At 36.3% G+C, this 15,745-nt stretch overlaps 1 protein-coding gene and 1 long non-coding RNA gene across 2 annotated transcripts; both read left to right on the top strand.

Annotated features, from left to right (window-relative positions):
• The first annotated feature begins 3,413 nt into the window (after positions 1-3,413).
• On the top strand, positions 3,414-5,796 carry LOC148689701 (putative glutamine amidotransferase GAT1_2.1). The gene is made up of 4 exons (XM_088689367.1): positions 3,414-3,692; positions 3,940-4,700; positions 4,809-5,019; positions 5,324-5,796. The coding sequence occupies exons 1-4, from the start codon at positions 3,605-3,607 to the stop codon at positions 5,575-5,577; spliced, it is 1,314 nt and encodes a 437-aa protein (XP_088545493.1). The 5' UTR covers positions 3,414-3,604; the 3' UTR covers positions 5,578-5,796.
• Positions 5,797-10,307: 4,511 nt separating this feature from the next.
• Positions 10,308-12,193, top strand: LOC148689700 (uncharacterized). The gene is made up of 3 exons (XR_015958559.1): positions 10,308-10,678; positions 11,258-11,320; positions 12,005-12,193. It is a non-coding gene; the product is annotated as an uncharacterized LOC148689700 (long non-coding RNA).
• The last annotated feature ends 3,552 nt before the right edge of the window (positions 12,194-15,745 follow it).

Raw genomic sequence — 15,745 nt, 5'->3', positions numbered from 1 at the left:
CGATCAATGAAGTTTGACAGCTATTTTTTTTATTTTATAATACAAGTGTATATTTATCGATGTGGAATTGGTTGCAAGTGTAATCTACTAAAAACAGTTTTTCGTGAGGGATGTGTTGAAAAATGCAATCTCACATCAGAAACTTGACAAACTGTATTACTACTTATGAATAAATAGGCGACAAATAATGCTCAAGCTTTTTGTAATAAAATACAATATCTGCCAAATTATGCAAGGGGTAAAGTTCTGGATGTGTTTAGATGCCGATTTCATTTCCAAGTATGCACGTATGTTGTTCCTGCTAAGTGCTAAGTATCATATTTTCGAAGTTACATTATGAAAACGTATTTTAGTTTACTCCATACTAGTAGAAATAGAATGGTCTTGCAAAGTGGATACGTCCACATCAGAATACGAGATCCATGCACGCCAATCCAGTTGTCAAATTATCCCGTTCCAAAGTAGTGGTTAAAGTATTTCCCAGTCAGCTTCTGCTCGGCTTTGACCTGTCTTAGTTGAACTTGTCAACTTAATTTCAATGTATCCATGCAAAACTTGAAAGCCAAGTGTCCTTATCAATGAAATATAATATATATATATATATATATATATATATAGAGAGAGAGAGAGAGAGAGAGAGAGAGAGAGAGAGAGGAACCTTTAAGGGCAGAAATTTTTATTTTTATTTTTTAAACGGGAATTAGTTGTGGGATCCGAACTACATCGAACTTTAACAATCCGAATCATTTATTTTTTAAGTTGCACCTCATAAACCATCATTACAAAACATTAGCCAAATTGGAAATGTTTAGAACATATAATTGGGTTCGAAGAAATTAACGAATAATTTGTTATATAAGAGACAATGAAATTTTATCTTGATAATTAAATAGGCAAACAGTTTTGGATTGAAATGAATTTTTGCAAGGATGATCTACGAATTGAGATTTATAAAATAGACGGTTCGGATTGTTGATGTTCGTTGTGGAGTGAACCCCACACTTAATCCCTATTTTTTGACAAAAATAGAGATCCGTCTGCATAAAGGGTTTGTGTGTGTGGGTGTGTGTGTGTGTGTGTATATATTATCACCGTGCATGCATTTTGTGGCAGGATATTTTTTATATTATAATTAGCTAATTACTCTTAATGTTGATCTATGCATGAATTTCTCATTCATCCAAATTAAGAGAGAACCAGTCAAGTTTGGCTGCTGGAATTCCACTCACTCTATACAGTGTACGTGTCACGTGTGTGACCGCCATGGTCCGCTTAATTAAATACTAGACGAAGCTCAAACATTATGTGTGCAAAAATAAAATAATTTTAAAAAAAATATATGGAAAAGAGAGAAATTGGAGAGAAATTGTGAAAGAAATAGAGAAAAAAAAAATTGAGTTATTTAATTTTTAAATTAGAGATGTTATGATGAGATGTGGGTGAGGTTTGAATAAAAAAAATTTAATTGTGCAAAATTATATCATTACCCTTGATTTTATAGTGTGATACAAGATCAAAAATTATCTTTTCACTCTTTCAGTTGACAAGGAAAATTTTATTAACAGATAATTTAGATGTTACATACTAACAGTTAAACTGTATTTCTTACGAAATATCGCTTCAGTAAATTCGAATTTGTTATGGAAACCTTACAAGTGATGGCAGCCATCAGTAATACATGAAAAGGATAAAACACTTGTAATTAATAAAACTTATAGCTTTTGAGATTACTGAAATCTTACCTTCTTCAGTTAGAGGAGATGGCCAGAGAGGGAGACTGAGATGTGTCGCTGAGTGTTGATGATGGCTGAGACCTGAGAGCCGGAGAGTGAATCGAGAGGCAGAGAGAGAATGAGTCGTTAGAAAAAAAAAAAAAAAAAACGAGATGACTAAATGTGTTTGTCTTTATAAACCAATGGTTGAGATTACCCTAATAATATTAGATATTTAAAATTATAACAATAAAAAATTTCGGTTCAGTTTTGATAAAATTTAACTACCAAGTTATTGCTTACCGATCGGTAATTTACAATTTAGGTATTTTTTGGTTTCACTAATTTCATTTTCGTTTCTGTAATTTTTAGTTCGGTATTTCGTTCAGAAAAATGACAGCCGTAGTTGTGTATAGGAGAATAGCCCTTGTGATTGAGTCATAAATTTTGTATTTCTTATACGTAAGTGTGAGACTTATTCCAGGATACGTGTGACATCCCACATCGTCCAGCGGAGTGATCCTTAAATGTATATTTCAATCCCTACCTAGCACGAGGCCTTTTGGGAGCTCACTGGTTTCGAGTTCCGTAGGAACTCCGAAGTTAAGCGAGAAGGGGGCTAGAGCAATCCCATGATGGGTGATCCACTGGGAAGTTGCTCGTGAGTTCCCAAAAACAAAACCGTGAGGGAATGGTAAGCCCAAAGCGGACAATATCGTGCTACGGTGGTGGAGCGGGCCCGGGAAGTGATCCGTCCCGGGCCGGGATGTGACAAATTGGTATCAGAGCCTAACACTGGTCGTGGTGTGCCAACGAGGACGTCGGGCCCCTAAGGGGGGTGGATTGTGACATCCCACATCGCCCAGGAAAGCGATCCTTAAATGTATATTCCAATCCCTACCTAGCACGAGGCTTTTTGGGAGCTCACTGGCTTCGGGTTCCGTAGGAACTCCGAAGTTAAGCGAGAAGGGGGCTAGAGCAATCCCATGATGGGTGACCCACTGGGAAGTTGCTCGTGAGTTCCCAAAAACAAAACCGTGAGGGAATGGTAAGCCCAAAGCGGACAATATCGTGCTACGGTGGTGGACCGGGCCCGGGAAGTGATCCGCCCTGGGCCGGGATGTGACAATATGCTTGACAACTTATTTTACATAATCATCCTACATTTAGCAAAATTTCAAATACTAACACACGACCTCGAATGCAAGTGCAAATGCTCTCAAAGCTACTAATTTTCTTTTTATTACATATGAGATTCTATACTAATCTAGATTAATCACTCCACTTACAAGAAAATTATTTATTAAAATTCTAATAAAAGCAGTTTTTCTCAGTATAATAATTTGTTAAGAATTTGGATATCATATAATAATTTATTTACGAATATTCTATATTTATCAAAATTTGGGAAATAATGTAATTATTTATTTTCCTTTTTTGGTTGATTATGATGATTGGTGTATCAAAATACAATTACGATGGTAGGTAAATCGTATGTGTATAAATATAGGAATAGAAATAATATTTTTCATTTAATTGATCAATTTGGTGTTATTAAAAGTGTTCAACAAATGCTAAGGATGCGGCTTCGATCCGTACTGATTCTCTTTCTCCAACAACTAACAATTTAATCGGCACAATCGTTTGTGAAAAAATAAATTCCAACAAACTGACCTGGGAACTGTAGAGATGTATGCGGCCCAGACAACGTACTCCTTCTTCCAATTTCTTTAAATAGCGCTTTTTCTGGCTTTCTTATCCTCTTCTTCTCTAATTTTGGCAATTCAGACTCTTTACTACTTTCTATTCGTCTTCTTCTTTTCAAACCCTGAAAATAATTAAATTAATCAAGACAACCAAAGAACAATTACATTGATCGTGCACCCACCACCATGGATTCTGATCTCTCCGTTATCATCCCTCGCGTCCTCATCGTCTCTCGACGTACCCTTCGCAAGAACAAGTTCGTAGATTTTGTGGGTACGCTCTCAATTTCCATAACAATAACAATTTCATCTTCTTTTCTTCATAAATTTTTAACATTTTATTACGAGCGGTGTTACTGTAACTAAGGAAAGATGAAGGGTTTGAACTCAGAAACGCAGTCGGTTGAAACAAAAATCTTATATACGAGGCCAACACACCACTTTCTTTAACGCTTTTATTCTAATCCTAAATTCCTAATGCACAGTTTTACTGATAATTAATCGTTTGTATGTGATTTTAGGTGAATACCATCTTGATCCTATAGTAGGTTATGGAGCAGTACCAGTAATCGTGCCCCGAGTGAATGGGGTGCACATGTTATTGGATAGCTTCGAGCCCATCCATGGAGTCCTCCTCTGCGAAGGAGAAGGCATTGACCCGTCTCTCTATGAGTCAGAGGTTGACGTCTCAGGTCTTTCATCGGAAGAGTTGGAAGATATCAGGAAGCTCCATGCAAGCGACACAGCCATCGACAAAGAAAAAGACTCGATCGAATTGAGGCTGGCGAAGCTCTGCCTCGAACGGAACATACCCTACTTGGGAATATGCAGAGGCTCACAGGTCTTGAACGTGGCATGTAGAGGAACCCTTTACCAAGACATCGAGAGAGAGCTCTCGAAAAAGCTCAGCAAATTCGATGATAAAAAAAATGGTGTGTATGTGCAGCATATAAATTATGAAGACTACGATGGGCATAGGCATGTGGTGAATGTGGTGGAGAAGACTCCTTTGCACCATTGGTTTAACGAGTCTATGGAATCAGGAGACGGGAAGATGCAGATTAGGGTTAACAGCTATCACCATCAAGGTGTTAAGAAATTGGCACAGAGATTTGTGCCAATGGCATTTGCACCAGATGGTTTGATTGAAGGGTTTTACGATCCAGATGCTTATAATCCTGAGGAAGGTAAGTTTATCATGGGATTACAGTTTCATCCAGAGAGAATGAGGAGACCAGATTCTGATGAGTTTGATTACCATGGTTGCCCATCTGCTTATCAGGTCTCTTAGCTACTTAATTTTTCAATAACATTTTTGTTTGCGTATAGAATATATAGTAATCATAAATTATGGATTAATGAGGAATTAATGTATTAGCGGATTTTGTAGGAATTTGTGAAGGCAGCAATTGCTTACAAGAACAAGCTTAATAGATCAGCTTCAGTACCACAATCTTTGAAGCTGGATGGGGAAATGGAGAAAAGGAGAAAGAAAATTGTTAGAAGTTTCTCAATTGCAAGAAACATATACACAGGAGGCCTAGGATGTGGTCTCCATCCAATCAAAGAATCTGAACTTGAAGCTGGAGCAGAATTCCTTGAGGTTAATTTCTGATAGATTACCAACCGCTTGATATTATTCTTTTTAACTTTTTGTTACTAGGTGACCAAAGAATACATGACCATTTATTCGTGAAATGCGATATTAACGGTGGAGACAATAGATGTGCGTTTAGTGTTTTAATCTCTAACCTTGGTATCAATCCAAGGGTGGGTGCACACGGATACTTGGTCACTAGGTGATCGAGAGAGCGAGACTCGGGTGTGCTATTTACATTAGGAAACTTTAATTTGATACTAATGTGTTTTATTTTGATACTAAAGTGTTGTTTTTGTCTTATCTGCAATCGAACACAGCACTGAGCTTACAGCAGGAGAATAGACTGAAGCAAATGGGTGCAACAGTGAGAAATGCAGGTTCCTATAAACAGAGATTGAAGTTGAATGAGGAGAGAGAAAGAATGGCAAGGAATGTGATGGGGAAAATGTCAGTGGAGCAATTGTCTGATCTGTTGACCTTCTACCATATGATGGGGAAAATCTGTTCTGAAGTGGTGGAAAGAAAGCTGAATGCGATTGTCAATGATATTGGTTCTTGACCATTTCATAATATCACCCTATGCTCTTAAGCTGAATTAATCCAAACATATGCTTTGTTTGTTGTCAAAAAAGGTAGCTGTTGCCTTTTAGGACTCACATGTAACATGAACCTTCGGGTGATGGGTTCGTGTCTTAGTCTCCTTTTACTTGTTTCTCTTGTTTCCTGTTGTTTACACGTGAAAATATGTCAATATCAACCTTTTGTTTTCTCATTTGAAGGTGGAATCAAAATGTGTAATTTCTGTGCCTACAAGTGCAAGTCTGCAAACCCCAATAACCTCTGTCAAGTTCTTTTATATGAGAAGAATAGTTGCCCACCATGCTTTTTTAAATGTTATAGAATGAATGAAAGAGTAATGCTAGATTACAAACTAAACTTGTAGACTAAATTTGTAAAATTAAATGATGTGTCACCTTAATTAACACTTGAGTAATGAATGGCTGGCCTCCATTATGATTTCGAACTTAAGAAAATTAATGAAAAGGGTTTGAAAACTTTGAGTTTTAACGATAAAGACAAAATAAAAGGTAAAGTGAATAGTATCATAATTGACTTTTTAGTGTAAAAATATAATTTTTCGTTAAAATGAACAGAGTTGTAAGCTTTTCGTTAAAAGCCTCTTTAAACTTTTATTGAAGAAGACCTTCTGTTCTTCCCTGTCGGTAGGCATGTAGCTTCAAAGACTTTTTAAGTTTTTACCCGTATGCATTTCCTTTTCTTCTGCCAACTTGCAGATTACTTTGTAGCTATATATATAGAGACCCTTTCTGCTCCCATTTCGACACGCTCGAAGAGAGCAAAAGTTACATCACTGCTTTTTCTCAGAATCACCGTCTATTATTTATGAGAGATATTCAATGTGATCGGTACACAGAGTAGTACATTATATGTCATTATACAAATAATATAATATATGTATTAAAAAAAGTTAATAGCTTAAAAAATAAAATTTTTCACTACTTATATAAAAACACATGGTGTACTCCCTTATTCCGATCACAATAAAAAATTTCTTCTTATTTCTAATGTTGGAATTTATAACCACATGATTTTCAGAACTAGTGTAATCATGTGTGAAAGTATGCCATAATGACGGTGTACAGATACACATGCTTTAAGTATATAATATATACTAGTTAATAAGTAAATAATAATATTATTATTAAAATGATGTCTCATATCATAGCCTTTAAGGGAAGAGATTCCAATTTTTTTTTTTTTTTTTATAAAAATAGGGATTAGTTATGGGATCCACATCACATAGAACTTTAACTATCTAAATCGTCTATTTTTCGAGTTGCACCTCATAGACTATCCTTGCAAAATATTAGCCAAATCAGAAATATTTAAGATATCTAATTGGGTTCAAAAAAATTAACGAATACTTTGTTATATAAGCAACAATGAAATTTTATCTTGATAATTAAATAGGCAAATGGTTTCAGATTGAATTGAATTTTTGTAAGGATGATCTATTAATCGAGACTTACAAAATAGACAGTTCAGATTATTGAAGTTTGATATGGAGTGGGCCCCACACCTAATACCTATTTTTTTAAAAATGGGGATCCTTTTGCATAAAAAGTCTGGTATGATATAACTAACAGTTATATCCTGCTCGAGAACCAAGGTTCTAAAAATTACTAGGCGCTAGTCGGACTGCGGGGCAGGGGCCTAGCGCTTAGGCGGCCGAGTCGGATTTATGTAAATTTATTATATATCTTGTAAATAAGTGTCTATTTACACCTAAAAAAAACTATATTTGTATGGATAATAAAATAATGATAAAATGCAAATTAGGTACACCATTTCCATAAGTATTGGATGAACTTGTAGTAAATCCATCACTTGCAAATTAGGTACAACATTTCCATAAGTATACCACCATGAAACCAAAAAAGAAAAAAGCACATAATTAATAAAAAAATATATAAAAAACTGCCTAGGACCGCCTAGGTGCCACCCAACTCTCCGCCTTGGAGCCCACCTAGGCAGCTGCCTAGCTTCCAGCCCATTTTTCCAAACGCCTAGGCTGATTTTTAGAATAGTGGCGAGAACTTATAACTACTCCTGAAGAAGTCAGGCGACCGCCTAGTTTGATTTTTAAAACAGTGGCAAGAACTTATAACTGTTCCTGAAGAAGTCCAATAAGATCCATGACATTGTCATAGGAATCCATTCAATGCTCAACAATTTCGAATATGAATCCTCACCAGATCCTCTTTGTGGGGATTCCAAGAATCCATGAATCATATCCGTTCATCGTACATCATGCGATCAAAAATTATTTTAAATATTTTTATTTAAAGTTAAATACAAGTACCTGACAAAAACTGACCACACGATGTACGATGAACGGACATGATCTACGGATCACTAGGATCCTCACCAAAAGGATCCAGAGAAGATCCTGTTGGAACAATTTTATCCCTTCTTTAACACATATTCAAGACACCACTGTGAGAGCGCTTTCAGTGTAGGAAGACCCCCTGAGCAATAGGCAACTCAATCCCAACAGTGATTGCCCAAATGCATTTCAACCCCTAAACTGAATAACCAAGGCAATTCGTGTTAAAATATTAGAATCTTTAATTTTATAAAATAATAAAGGATAACTTTATTTTTAATTTTAGATAATAATAAAAGATTGGTTAAAAGTATTTGAAAATATTGAAAGTAGTATAAAGTGGAAGAATATGGTTATGTATTTATAGAAAAAAAAATTCTAATTTTTTACATTTTTAATTAGTTTTTTATAATTTTTTTAATAATTGAAATTGTGGATGACGTCACATAGGCAGGGCGCTAGGCTATGCAATTATTGCCTGACTTCTCCATCGATCTCTCCTTGGCTCCAATTGCCCGAGTGGCTTAGAGTGTTTTGGGGAAGGGGAGAGTGAATTAGGTTGCCTACCCCCAAGGCAATAAGCAGCGGTGAAGTTGCACTGATCGATAATCTTACGACATCAGCTTTCTGATAATGTAGTATCATCTTTTCTATCAGTGCTATCAAAGCGAGTTTACTGTTTTGATTATTTAAAAGGATTAATATCATTACACGCAACTCAGTTTCATCTGTTGAATCTAAAAATTTCCCACCCATTCGAACTTCACAGTTGTAGTTATTATCAACCAAAGAATAGAATTTCTTGATGAGAACCAAAGGGGCAAAGATAAGACTACTACGAAAAAGAGAAAATTTACAAACATGGCAGTGCAATCGAGTTCGAGTTTAAATCGCTAACTTCATATATTTGTACACAATCAGGTTGCCTATTTCTTGCTACTTTAGGTAATGCTTATTGGGTTCCTTATAAAAAATTGTTGTCCAGGGGGTTTTACTTCTATTATATTTACATGCTTACTTCCCAATGTTTAAACTAAATTTGAAAATTCTAAATTAAATTCATGATTATATTTGTCTGATACTTTTTATATATACATTAAGCTAATACAAAAACAAAAAAACAAAAAAAAAACAAAAAACAAAGAAAAAAAACAAAAAATTTATTCTCCTTTCATATTATAAAGAACCATTCAAGAACAACATGAACCCTAATAATTAAATTCACCATAACAATGAAACAAATTGTACAATTATGGATTACAACCTAGCTCGTATACCACTATTTGGTTTCCGGGCATATTAATGGGATAAATTTAATTTGAATAATTAATACGGAGCGAAAAATAACAAATAACATACAATATGTTATGCCAATTATATATCCGGTTGGTTGTAATTGATAAAACAACAAATGAAGAAGTCGTCGAGATTAGCTTACTTGAATATGTAGCCACATGCGTGCCGCTTGATTGGATCATCTTTATGCTTGCAATCTTCCTCTTCATAATTGACCACGCAAAACTCCTTAAGTGTTGAGCCTCTAAGCGTATCCACACTGGTAAAACTAGCAATGGATGATGCAGTGATTGATTTGATGTGCTAGCAATATCTCTCACTTGGATCAATATAGAATGGGTGGCATACAAGGTGTTTTGGCTTAGGGTTTTTCTCTCTTTTCCCTGAAGGACAAAACTAACAACTTTTGCATTCTATGTATGAGGGAAACAAAATGAGTGTTTTTAGACTCCTTGTTGCACCCCTATGCTGCACCTCCCCTAGGGTTTGGTGCCTCAGGCTTTATGCCATGCGCCAAGCCTACCACTTACCAACTTTGAATTTGTGGCTTGGGCCCCTTTTAATTAAACAAAGCCCACTACCTATTTAAATGAAATCATGTACAATATTCCCAAATATTTAATTCAATACAATTTATAATTAATTATACCTTATAATCATCTATATATAACTTTACTAAAACTTATCATATGTGTATGACATCTTAGGTTCTAATTAAAGTCGGCAGTGAAACTAATCAATCAATTTATTTAATTCTACAAACTATGAGTGACATCTAGCAACATGTCATGGCTACCTAGGTTAGTAGAAGTATCCGCAAGCAAATCATGATACTTTTCCTGTAATAACCCGTCCCGGGATTTACGTAAGAAAATGGGTATTTTTGTATTTTCACTAAGTTTGGGAGATACCTTCCTTTTTAAAATTGTTTTTGAACCTTAATTGGTGAGCCCAAGGGGCCCACCCCTGTTTTTGTTTCCCCGGTTCCTTCCCTTTCCCTTTTCCTTTATTTTTTTTTACTGAAAAGTCTTTCTCTTCTCCCTCACTCTCTCTTCCTGTGCTCTCTCTCCTTTCTCCTCCTCTCAGTGCTTCTTCCTCCGACAAGAACACACACACACACACACACACCCATGCCCACACCTATAACTCTTTTCTAACCCCATGGTTGTGTTTTGGACGTCAAACCATGAAGAAACCACCTCGGAGACATTTCCCAGTTTCCGGCGAGCACCGCCCATTTCGAGGCAATTTACGGCCAAAACACGGCGAGTTGGCCGGCGTGCGAGGTATCAATCTCTTCGTCTCGCTGAGTACTACAACTTTCCTTTTTGTTTCACCTAATTTCATTGAGTATTGAAGAAGTTATGCTCATTTGAATCTTACCCAGTTCCGGCGGACACCCGTGGCTTCCAGGCTGTTTTCCGGCCAACTCCGACCACGATGATGGGAACCAAGGGTATATTTCGATTCCTTACCTTCGGGGCTTCAATTTGGTATATTGAATGACATGTTTTGGTTGAGTTTTGAGCTCCAACGGAGCTTGGGAATTCTCCGGCCGAAATCCGGCCTTCCCCCTCCTTGGAATCCGGCGACCGTCCAAACCCAAGGCCTTTGGGCCTTTCCTGCCAAGCCCAAACCCATTTCCCTTTTAATTAGGCCTTTGGGCCGTGAGGTTCAAGCCCAAACCCATTTTCTGTTTTTACCCAAACCCAACCCATTTAAAACCCTAGCCCAAAACCCTAACCCAAAACCCAAAGCCCAAAACCCATTGACCCGTGACCCGTGACCCGTTGACCCTTTGACCCTGACCCGTTTGACTGGACCCGGTCTGACAGTTGACCCGGTCAACGGTCAATGTTGACTTTGACTTTCATCGGTCAATGGTCAACATTGACTTTGACCGTTGACTTTTTGGGTTTTCGTGCGGGACCCTTCCTAAGCTAATTTCGACGTCCTGAACCCGTTTCCGATGTCCGTTTTCCCAAATTCAATCGTTTGAGTAGAGTTTGACTAAGTGTACCCTTTATGTGATTAGGGGCGATTATCTGTGGCATTTCCTTCTTCGCTAGATGGCGTGGCTTTTCGACGGCGAAGTACTGTGAGTGGACCCCTTCTGAAAATGCATGTTTTAATGGTAGAATTGCATACACAGAAAAGCATGACTTTACGATTATGTTTTATGAACGTTTTACGAGATAACATACTTACTGAGGCTAGTTTGAATTATTACTATTTTTCCTATAACTCATGTTCTTATAGCATATCTGATGAATGACAATATGATATTTAGAACATGTTTAGAACACCTCTTTATAGTATAGATGATGGATGACTTTATACTATGAAGTTGATTTTCAATATATGTATGTTCACTGGTTTTGTACTTACCTAGTGGTCATTTCTGCTACGGGACGTAGGGATAGATCCGGTCTGTCCCGGGCGACGGTTTGGTGTTGGCATAGGGCCTGTAGTGTGTTTTCCTCTGACTGTCTGCTCAGAGACGGGGAGCCGGCAAGGGGCCTGAAGTGCATTTTCCTCTGACTGTGTGCTCAGAGACGGGGAGCCGGCATGAGGCCTGAAGTGTTATATTGGACATTCACTAGTGATTATTATTTTATGCGAATGATGATTTGAGATATTGCACGACATGCTAGGTTTCAGAAAACCTATGTTTATCATTATATTTGTGTTTTCATAAAACCTGGGGGTTAGTACGTTGATAACTGTTTTATTATATATATATCAACTTGGTCCACTCATGTTTGTTTTGCGCCCCCTTCAGGACTTAGAATCGAGGCATACAATCCCGACGTCCAGGCAATTCCGCATCGGCATCTTCGAGTCCTCGTGGTGTAGGACCCATTCCTTTGTCTCATTCAATTTTATATTATTTTCTTTAGTGTTCTAGATTAGAGGTGTGCTCTGAACACGGTCCTTATTTGCATATTAATTATTCTTTTATATTTATAAACCTTATTTATCCCTTGTTTTCAGCATTTGCACTCAATAAATGGCTTTCGTCACCTTCGGGTGTCGGCCAGCACATGCCTATCTTGGTATTCGGGGAATATCGGGGTCGGGGCGTGTCATTTCCAAACCTTGATTTTAGTTACAATGCAAGTCGATTCTTATATCATCCATATCCCGATCAAGATTTAATGACATGGATATGTGTCAAATCACATGTAGTAATCTACGATTGCATGATGAATCACATGTTGAAGCAGTTCTTACAAACATATCTTAATTACCAAGTGCTTCAATCAAAAATTTATGAGATGGATCTTCAAGTGGCTTCGAGGGATATCTCATTTTGTTGAACAATTACCAGAATGTGATAGATTCCTTATTGCGCATTCATGTGCCTTCATAGTTATACATATGCATGAACTGAATATCACACTATCGAGCCTTGCAATCTCATTGAGGCCTTAAGGTAACCAAAGTTTGTACCTACATATATAAAATATCTTGATGCCTTAGGTCTAAGAACAATTTGCATAATACAACCAAAAGCTTTGTAACATTTATACCCATCACGTTTCTAACATGAGTAGTACGAGACCAATGCTATCCTTAATACGATATACATCAGCTTTTCCGAATAGTTGATGTCCAGTTGACTTTCCAAATGGTAAGGAACTTTATCTAAAGGCTCAGTGACTATGGAAAACAAGTCTCCATGCCTAAACCTCATTTAGGACATTGTTTCCATACCTCAAGTCTCATGGACTCATTCATAGCATATTATCACTATAATATAAAGCCAAACTCATGAATGAGTAGATCTTGCACATATATTTATTAATATGAATTTGTTACTTAAAATCCAATATTACGAAATTGGCTTTTAAGACACAACTCCAATACAGGTATAACAACAAGACACAAAACCTTTCACATGGAACTCGACATGTTCACTCACCACATTGCATGTATAAGGCCATAAAGGCTGAACTCAAAGGTACCCTGGTTAACGTTCAATTGTTCGTATGACAAGCATTCAAACTCCAATGTAGGTATAACAACTAGACATAAAATCTTTCACATGGAACTTGACATGTTCACTCACAATGTAGGTATAAGGCAATTAAGGCTAAACTCATAGGTACCCTGGTTAATGTTCAATTGTTTGTATGATGTTGATGCACAAAATCGGCGAGGACTTTGGTACAACAGAAAGTGTGAAGTTTATGACCTTCGCTAGATTGCTCTGGTCATTAGTGTGGATAAGTAAGTAAACGGATAGAGATAGGGAAGCAAACAACACAAGATGTATCGTGGTTCACCCAAGTTGGGCTACGTCCACATTGGTGTCGATTTCGTTTCACTATGTAAATGTGTGGATTACAATGGACAAGCAAGGGAGCTCTCTGTGTGCTGCCCTTTGTGCTTCCCTTTGATATATGTCTTCTTCCTCTAGTGAGTGCGAGGGAGCCCTTTTATAGAATAAGGGTTTCCTCCCCTCTTACATGAATCATGGGCTAAGTAATGAAGCCCAAATAGTGAGGCTCAATCACATAGTTTGGGCTCCTAGAATATATGATAAACATTCAACTATAATAAAGTGCTTAAAAATGGTATGATTTTCAGTTTAGTAAGATAATAATATGACTACAATAGTGTTTCCCTACTTTAAACTAGAAATCTAATTAAATAATTAAACACACTAAAAGAAAATACAAAGAACTTACTTAAGCTTGGAGACTTACTTGAATATGTACACATGAACATCATCAGTGTAGTCTTGACATGTATTACAAATTGTCATTAGTGTAGATACATTTCGTTTGTTTCTTCGTTTTAGTGTAGTCAAAATCTCCTTTAGTTGCACCAAACTTTTAGACAAATCAGTCAATAACGAAATCTCTTTAGATGATAATCTACCAGCAAATGAATAACCCCCCAAATGGCCTGCTGCTGTGTGATTATGCACTCCAATTAGTACCGTCAATATCCAATCATTATCAGTTGCTAGCTTTTTATCGTTTAATTGAAACGAGCATCCACATTTTTTCATTCCAGAATTACTTCTATCCTCATCCTTTATGTCTTTTTCGTGAATTCGACTTACATATTGTCCATTCCTTTCACAACCCAATGTAAGTCTAAGGCTCCTGTTATCTTTTCCACCTTGATTGGATCGTAAAGTCACAATAACAAAACATACATTCCCAACTTCTCGAGCCCATTGTATTAATTCTTCTCTACTCTTGAATAACTACGTACCAAAATTTCACATTATGAATGAACATACAAGAGTATAAGTAAATCATTTGCTTAGTTAAGCAGATATTACCTTATTTGTGGTAAATTCACTAGTACAGTCCACCATATGTGTAAATGCTGAATTATTACCAGATTCATCTATCTGCTGCAAATGAATTCCACCATATGTAAATAAATGGGCATTACATCAAGTTGAAAATATTGCTAATTAAGAAGGGGATTTGTGTGTAGGTTTTAGAGACAACACATCAACTTGGACGATTATCACTGTCAGTTGCGACAAACATGCCTTACTTGGATTATTACCCTAACCCAATGAAAACGAATTCCAGAAGTTCTCATAGAAAAACGTGAAACAAATTGCACCCTAACCTAAAGCAAATTCAAATAAAAAGTCACAAAGCTATGCTTCAATTGTACGATGTGGACAATGTCGACAAATCAAGATGACCCACATAAAATCATCTTTTACCTCTTCAACGGTAATATAATAATCTACTTCTTCTATAGAAACGTCATCTTCTAAGTTCATTCTTTTTGTTTTCTTTGAATGAAAGGAGATGAGAATGATGAGTTAGGGTTTAAGGGAGACAAATCGTTTAAACATAGCGTGAGAGTTATCATGCCCAAACTTTTCTTTTTTGTTTTTTATTAAAAAAAAATTAAATAAAAAAAAAAGTAATGCAAAAGAAAGTAACCAAGGTTTTTATTAGTCATTTTACAAATGGACAAATTTGTAATTAAAAAATTTATAAAAAGGTGAATGGAAAGATAAGATATTGAAAGTGGGAATAACAGCTCTTTTAAGATATTTTCTCTTTTTGGTGGTACCTTTCATTGACTCAATCATCCCTTGACTTTGCTACATAGCTTCTAGAGTTAGATTCCGTCGTCCCTTGACTTTGGTACACATTTTCCATACCATAAATAATATTAAACTTATATGCGGCTTCTTCGGATGGCCGGTGTACAAGAAATTCAAATATCATTTTTTTGGTCGAAATTCAAATATGAATGACGGAAAAATAAGAGGAAAAAAAAACATAGCAGAAAAAAAAAAGAGGCTACTGTTTCGTATCTTATGCTTCGTTTGATAGCTCGAATTGTACTTACTATTTCTGTCGGATAAGATTAACTACCAGATAATATTAACTAAATTAATCTAATTTTTGGTGCAGTATTGAACTAATGACCGTATTATTTATATTGTGTTTGGTACTAAACCGGATAAGAAAATAGAAGAAAAAAAAATTTGACAAATCTTTGTTTGTTTGTTGAACTTTTCTCATATTTA

Source organism: Pyrus communis, chromosome 17 (assembly GCF_041283825.1).
Source record: "Pyrus communis isolate YQ-2024b chromosome 17, ASM4128382v1, whole genome shotgun sequence".
NCBI classification, from domain to species: Eukaryota; Viridiplantae; Streptophyta; class Magnoliopsida; order Rosales; family Rosaceae; genus Pyrus; species Pyrus communis.
This window is presented reverse-complemented; position numbering and strand designations above follow the sequence as displayed.

Excerpts from the sequence above, each read along its gene's own strand:
- LOC148689701 (XM_088689367.1), top strand. The coding sequence starts at position 3,605 with ATGGATTCTGATCTCTCCGTTATCATCCCTCGCGTCCTCATCGTCTCT. Across the intron at positions 3,693-3,939 it reads CAAGTTCGTAGATTTTGTGG|GTGAATACCATCTTGATCCT; the intron begins GTACGCTCTCAA and ends ATGTGATTTTAG. Across the intron at positions 4,701-4,808 it reads GTTGCCCATCTGCTTATCAG|GAATTTGTGAAGGCAGCAAT; the intron begins GTCTCTTAGCTA and ends CGGATTTTGTAG.